Raw genomic sequence first — 7,613 nt, 5'->3', positions numbered from 1 at the left:
GCTCACCAAGTGAAGGACACAAACACAAAGGGGCTTCTCAGGGCAAGGGGGCCTGCAGCTGCTCTGTCCTTGCATCCAAACACATGGACTCAGCCCCTGTGCTGTCCAAACACCCTTTTCAAGGTGTTTTCTGAAAGTGAGCAGGTGAACAGGGGCTCCGCTGTCCCTTCCGCAGGCGGTCAGTGTCCCCCAGCCCTGCCCATGCTGCCATCCCCTGCGCGGGCACACGGGCACTGTCACAGCCTGCAGGGAGGAGAGGTGGGAGGGCAGAGAACAGTTCAACACAGATGTGTGGGCAGGACCTGCTCACCATCATGGTCTCCCTCTCCTAATTTCTTGAGCCACTTGTGGCTTGGAAATCATTGTCCAGTAAGATAGCTGCTCTCCAGGACACTGGCGCTGGCAAGGCTCAGCTATGACTCCTTTGTCACAAGCACAGAAAGTCTCCTGGGTCCAGCTGGGCTGAGGTGTGCTTACAAAGCCTGGAAGAAGAAAACAAGCTCTGTGCAGCAGTGCAAATCCACCAGTAATGGCAGGACCACTGGACTCCCACAACCCCATAAATGCTGACTTTGTATTACATGTCTGCTTTCAGTTTATTATTTGATTTGTTGCCATAAACACATACCTTTACCCTCAGCTCTCATCACTTGGGATTCTGCCTTGTGGTGATGAAGAACTGGATAAAAGGAAGTAGAAAAATAGAGAAAATAATGAATGCAAGAAGCAAGCTCCAACTCAGCTCCACGAGCTGCTCGAGGCTGGGTAATGGGCAGGGAGGGGTCTGTTTTGCAATAGAACAAATGATTTCACCCTCAGCACCAGCAGCAGCAGTTCTCAGACTTACACACAAACCTGCTCTCCCTTGGGCAGAGGCTGGCAGCTTTTCAGAGCAGGAAGCTGAAGTTTATTTGGGCAAATGTTATCATAAATGGCACCAGCTGCCACTCAAAGCCAAGGGCTTTGGTGCCCATGCTGTGTCCCCATAACCCCCTAGCTCCCTGTCTGCATACCCCCTGTGCTGGCCCAGCCATGCTCTCTCGGCAGCTGCTGAGACCTAACCAGCCCTCATCACCTCACTCATGCCCTGATCTTCCCACAGAGCTGGAGTACAATGGGCACTACACCACTAGATCCACACACGTGGTAACAGGGATCCACAGGATGTTTCTCACTTTTCAGATTTAACTTACCAAGTCTGCATCTAGACTCACATTTTACACTTTGTGCTCCTTGTTTAGTTTCAGCATTTTAGCTGAGCCCCTCAGCTATTTGTGAGAACGAGACAAGGCAAGCCTGGGGCTGGGGCTGTCTGTGCTGGCTCTGCCTCAGAGCCTGTACTGCAGGACTGCTGCTCTCCACATACCACCTTCCTGGTGCCAGCCTTACCTGCCTGTTCTTCGGGAAGCTGTCTCAAAGAACTTGGTCCTAGAGGCCACCCTGCAAAGAAAACAGAAGTCTCTCTTCTGATTTGACAATTTGCTAATGAGATCTGCTCTGTGCCAGGGGAATGAGCTGTAGCATGGACAGAACTGCAGAGATCACCTTCAACTGACAGTTCTTGTGCCAAGGCACAGCTGGGCTCCTTCTGCACCCGCTCCACCCTCACACCACCTGCCAGCACTTTGGCTGGGCTGCTTATAGAACCACAGAATCATGGAATCATTTAGCTTTGGAAAGATTTCCAAGATCATGAGTCCAACCTTTGACCAAACACCACCACACCAACTAAGCCATGGCACCGAGTTCCACATCCAGTCATTATTTCCATGCTATTGCCTATAATCCCATACGCATCCATCCCCTTTAAGATCTTTCCTTCAGTGTTTATGTGCTCCTGCCCGTGCTCAAGAAAGAGAAGTTCTCCCAGGCAGTTCTGGCACAGAGCTGACCCTCATGGCACCTTTTGTTTTCTTTTGGTTAATTCCCACTAAAGCCACCAGGGTTTCTGAGTCTCTTAAAATCTGAAAGAAACCTGAGAATGAGAAGAAGCTGAACTCCATCCAGTTTCCTTAAGCAGATCCAAGCTGGATCTTGTCCTGCCCCAGAAAGTGTCTGGTTCAAGAGGTTTGCTGGGGGCAGGAAGGGGCTCAGCTCCACTGACCCAGGAACAGCAGGGAAGGGGATGGGACAAGGCTCAGCCCTGGGGCTGTGCTTGAGCAGCTCCAAAGCTTTGTGTATGCCTTTGCTGTGGCCCCACTCCCCTCCCGGCCGTGCCCTCTGCTCAGCTTTCCAAGTGACACTCAAACCTGCACTCGCACCGGTGCCAAGGGGACATCCACAGGCTCCAGCCACTGAGCCCCCAGGTGTCCCTGCCGACACCATGCACCCGCCACGGGCTGCTGGCTTACACAGATGAGGGCATCTCCTCTGCTGTCCCTGCTATCAGATCTGGCCTCTGCTCCAGCTTTGGAGGGATGGGAGTCCGGCACGGAGGATCCGGAGGTCTCACAGGGGGACGCGTTATCACAGGCTTATCACCATGGGAACGTGGCTTAGGGACACCGTCACAATCACCTGCAGGGACGGAGATGACAAACACTGAGCAGGAAGCTTTGGCAGAGGCCAGATATTTATGAAGGGACACTGTACAGGTCTGTGGGTTTAGTTCTGTCCCTCTGCCTCAAAACACCCTCTCACTGACAGTGGCCAATAGCCAGAATAGAGGGACAGAGTCCAGGGAAAGGAAGCTGCCACACTACCTGCCCCAGCACAGCCTTCTTGGCACTGGGAACAGGGGCTGGAGCTGGACCTGCAAGGACAAACTGAATGTAGCTGCTGACTGTGAAGTTGATATTTCCTGGGAATGACAGGTGTTCTTAACCAAACCCTGTGCAGTGCTGCTCTGCAAAAGGAAGAGGAACAGCACAAACTGGTGATTTCTGCACCTGAGCTTGTATCCTGGACAATGACACTACCTGTCCTCTCCTCTGCTGCTTTTTTTCCCCAAGATCCAGCCAACCCTGCTATTCACTTAACCCTTCAAATACTTTAAGGGTCAAGGCAACACGGAATGAGTGTCAGACTTTACCTTGTGCCCCATGCCTTAGGCTGTTCTGTTCTCCCAGCCCCTCCTGCTGAGCTACCTCAGGAGGACTCAAGAGGAGAAGCCCACCATCCACCCCAGGGAGGGCTGACTCGGGCACCTCGGGCTTCCCCCGGGAGCAGGGCACTCCTGCCTAGCTCTGGCCAGACTCCCTGCGCACACTCACCCTCTCTGCCACAGATGCCCGGCCGGGGCGCCGGTCTCCTGGCCTGCAGTGTGGCGGTCCTCAGGGCAGGGCTGGTCACCACCCCGTTGGCTGCCCTGCCACCCGGCTTCGCCCCGCCGTCCTGCAGCCTGTTCACCAGCTTCCCCAGCTCGGGCTCGGGGCGCGGCTGGGGCCGGCTCTCAGCGGGGGGACGCCCCGGCTCGTCCCCGCCTGGCCGGGGCGCGGGCGGGCGGCTGCGGTGCAGGGGCTTGGGGGCCTCCACGCCGCCGCCGTTGGGGGTCTGGCCGAGCCGCTCTGCTGCAGAAACAAGGGGGCACGGAGCCGTGGGGTTAGTTGTGTACCGCACCTGATGTCCCTCCAAAAGCCATTCGTCCCAGCCCTCTTGCTGCGCTACAGACCCAGGAGCCGGAGCTCTACTATGAACTCGACTGCTCCCTGCAGCCTCGGAGCAGTCCAAGGAAAAAGCTTCTGCTCCCAGGTCGGGGAAGCATTGAAATGCAAAGCCAGCCCCACCTGCATTAGCAGTCTGGGGGTTTTAAAGAGCAATGTGAATCAATCATGTTTTGCCAGTGTCACAAAATGCACTTTATACCTAAACATCATCAAAGCTCTGAAAACTAATGGAGAAAGGGACTTTCCATCTCTTTGGTGACTATGGTTCAGGGCACAGCCTGCAGTGACGATTAGAGCAAATCAGGTCCAGAAACATGATTTTAAGCGGATGTGCCCTTTAACATTATGATAAGGACTTCAGCATTTCCTTACAGTCAGCTGGATTTAACAGCAGAGAGGAACTTCATCTAGAAAATACTATCACAGGGTCCTGAAAAAGTTCGTTGGAGTTCTTGCTCTGGATGGGGAACTGCCAGCAGCTGAGCCAGCTTGAGACCTCCTTGGGCCTCCCACAGCACAGCCCTCTCTGGCTACCATCTCAACTCCCCATGCAGTTCCTTTTGCACCTTTGCCTCTGATGCCACAAAACCTCTCCTCTGGGAACCAACCGTAGTTTAGCTAATGGAGAATGCATCAGAGGTAGCAGAAAAACCCAAATCCCGCAGAGTCTGACTTGTGACATGATGTATGAGTGTTTTTGGCTTTCCTTTCTCTCTGAACAGCCCTCACTGCCTGCTGTGTCCAGGACCCAGGAAATGCAGCTGTACTGCTGTTACCTCCATTGCTCCTGGAAAGGTGTTACAGGAAGCAGGAGGGGCAAGAGGCAGGTAAGGCATCAGGGAACAGCTGGACTGACCTCCACTCTCCTCCACAGAGGCATCGAAGAAGACAGGTCTTTCCCTCAGGGGACGCTTGGAGATGGTGATGGGTTTGTGCCGCCGGGCAGCCACCCTGGGTGGGGGCACCGGGGGGGCTGTGGTGTCCTCTGGGGGGCCAGAGTAGATCTGTAAAGGGAGACACGTTCAGGTGACCCAACACAAAGGGGCCGCTGCCTCACCTCCCGCTGCAGGTGCTCCCACCCAGCACAGAGGGGGATGGTGGCCACCACTGACACTGTCCCCACTATTGACACTGTCCCCACTATTGACACTGTCCCCACCACTGACACTGTCCCCACTATTGACACTGTCCCCACTATTGACACTGTCCCCACCACTGACACTGTCCCCACTATTGACACTGTCCCCACCACTGACACTCTCCCCACCACTGACACTCTCCCCACCACAGCACTATCCCCACCACTGACACTGTCCCTGTGGCTCAGCAGGAAGATCACAAACACAGACAATTTGCAGAAGCAAATTCTCCTGGAGCAGATGAGAGAGGCTTTGAGGCTTTGGAGCTGACAGCTCCTGAGCAACATCAAGACTCCCACCGTCAAAGAGGTACAGTCCCTGAAACACCCAAATCAACCTTGCATTGATTCAGATCTAACACTAAAACCCTTCAGCTCTTGGCTTACAGTGATGCATTTGGCACCAGGAAATTACCTGGGATGAAATACTGGCATACAGACAATGCTACTGAGGAGTTTTATCTCCTTTTCTCACTGGTCATTAATTGAGAAGTTCTTATTTATGTCAGGGCTTTTTTTAAGAGCTGAAAAAGAATTACATCTGAAGAGCTGAAACATCATATCAAGGCCCAAAGCAGCTGCTCTTGTGTTCTTCCCAGGGATGTTAATTGAAGTTTTATTAGGGATTTAAAGCCTGAGTTACTGTGGAGGGTTGGCCTGAGCTGCTGAGCCCAGAGGCTGTCCTGGGAGATGTGGAGCTGGTCCCTTCCTGGCTCCAGCCCAGAGGAGGAGAGCTGTGCTAGCCCCACCGGCATGCCAGGTCACCACACCCTTGGGCCACACTTTGATATGGAAAAACAACTTTATTGCATCACCCAGAAAAATCTTAACATGAAGAAATGTAACATTCTGCTTTGATTACATGCCTCATTTTGGTAATTCAAACCAAAAGTATATTCCTTCTTCTCCACGCCAAAGAGCAGGCCTGGGAGACCAAAATGGGGGATGGGGGAGGAAAACATATCCCTAGTTTAACCTCCTTGGTCCCAAGTGTGTGCCTGGGGAGGGCAGGCAGTGGCCGATGGCTCCCCACACCCCATGGTCAGGCTGCTCTGGCCCAGCCTGGGCTGGCTTGGGATAAATCTGTGTGCTGGGACCGGGCTTTGCTCCCGACACTCTGGTTCACTCTGCATGAGGAGAGGAGGAACAACACAGCATCACAGAATGGTTCAGGCTGGCAGAGCCCACAGGGGGTCATCTGGTCCATCCTCCCTGCTCAGCAAGGGTATCCTTAAAGCAAATGGCACAGGATTGTGTCCAGACAGTTCTGGAATATCTCCAGTGAGGGAGGATTCCACACCCACTCAGGGGAAAAAACCTCCACACTTATGGTTTGGTGGCACAGGGCTGGCTCACTGCCTGCTGGGCTCTGCCCTGGGCAGGGGCAGGACATGTTCCCCACTCCAAAACACAAGGTCTGGAGCACTCTCTCTGCCTGGATTCAGAGGGACTTGCTGTGACATAACAGCCCATGAATTAAAAGCAGCAGCTCGTGTATTATTAAAGCAGTAAAGGATTGCCTGCAGGAGGGAACTTTTTTGGAAATACCAACCTCATCCTTACATCCTGACCAGAATCCAATCCTGCTTTTAAAAGAAACATTAAGCTCCCCATGGACACTTATACAGGTACCAGAGAATACTGTTTTCAACACCTGAAACCCAAGCTAAACCCACCACAAACGACTCTGTTTAAGAGGTGGGTGCAGGCTCTGATTTACGTCTAATTGAAAATCCAAGTTAAATCCAAGTACCAAGATATTGACAGACCCTCACCTAAAGTAGGTTTGTACAGGGAAGGAGAACAGTCAACCTATTTAATTTAACCACGGCATTGAAACATGAGCTGTGGAAAAGCAATTATCCAGAAACACTTCATGAATAGTTACTTTGTCCTCCAAGTCTTCAGATTGTACCATATAACCCACATCCCCTCTTCCTCCAGACTCATCTGAGCTGTTTGCTCATGTGTGAGCTGAAGATGCTCTCGGCTCCAATGCTGAACTTATAAACTCAACCTAATAAAAGTGACTAATCTAACCTTATTGATGGAGAAATTAAAAGCAAGCAAAAGAACATCTGCCTTAATTAAAGTTGTCATCCCAGCTCTCAGAGGTGGCAGGGTATGTTGATTCAGACTGTGCCTCAGGCTGTACGGAGGGGAGCACAGAGCCTCATCTGTGGAGTGAGCGTGTGAGATCCCAGACACAAACCAGTGCCCGTTTTTCTGTGGGAACTTACTACAAGTGTTCATAGAGACCTACAAAGGAATTGGCTGGTGTTTCCATGAGCTTCTGGTGTGGGTACTCAGAAGCCTCTCTGAGCTCTTTCATCCTGTTTCAATCCTTGGCATTACAGCTGACTCCCACCACCTCATCTGGTCCCATACCCCCACGTAATCCTCACCTGGTTGCTCTGGCTCCACATCCCTGTTGCAAGAACCTTGCTATTCCAGCTTTGGCTGCCTCTTCCCTTTCCAAATGGAGCTTTGCTCCCGCCCATGTGCTGCCCTGTACGCCGGGAGCTGCCTCAGCCCCCTCACAGCAAACAGCATCCCTGAGTGAACGGCTCCACCTGCTTCCTGCCCCTAAGGCATGAGAGAGGTTTGGATACCGTGTACTCTGCTGTGAAAAGCTGGAGGAGCAAACTCACTCCTTGGAACCCAGAGCTGTTACCAGGGCAGTAGTCTGCTCCCTGCTTGGGATCTGCTGCTCTGGATGCAAGCTGGATGCTCCAGCTTTCAATATTAACACCCAGCTCTTGTTATCCCCCAGCCACCTGACACCCCTGAGTCAGTGTCGGGTATCGCTGAGAGCAAGTGTGAGCACAGACACAGTGGAATATTCTGCTTTGCAAAGACAGAACTCCACA

The 7,613-nt window shown here is 52.6% G+C and overlaps 1 protein-coding gene across 1 annotated transcript in view; it reads right to left on the bottom strand.

Moving 5' to 3' along the window:
- Positions 1-636: 636 nt before the first annotated feature.
- The window catches only part of OPHN1 (oligophrenin 1), a gene marked incomplete at both ends in the record, with an annotated part of 48,522 nt that continues 41,545 nt past the window's right edge, over positions 637-7,613 (bottom strand). Inside the window, 5 exons of the mRNA XM_082289631.1 lie at positions 637-679; positions 1,390-1,440; positions 2,352-2,517; positions 3,213-3,509; positions 4,462-4,609. Coding sequence (XP_082145757.1) covers positions 637-679; positions 1,390-1,440; positions 2,352-2,517; positions 3,213-3,509; positions 4,462-4,609 — 705 coding nt within the window. The remainder of the gene's footprint in view (positions 680-1,389; positions 1,441-2,351; positions 2,518-3,212; positions 3,510-4,461; positions 4,610-7,613) is intronic.

This window comes from Coloeus monedula (assembly GCF_965178545.1).
Source record: "Coloeus monedula genome assembly, chromosome: 12".
NCBI lineage: Eukaryota > Metazoa > Chordata > Aves > Passeriformes > Corvidae > Coloeus > Coloeus monedula.
Note: the sequence above shows the minus strand (reverse complement) of the source record. Positions and strands in the feature narration are given on the sequence as shown.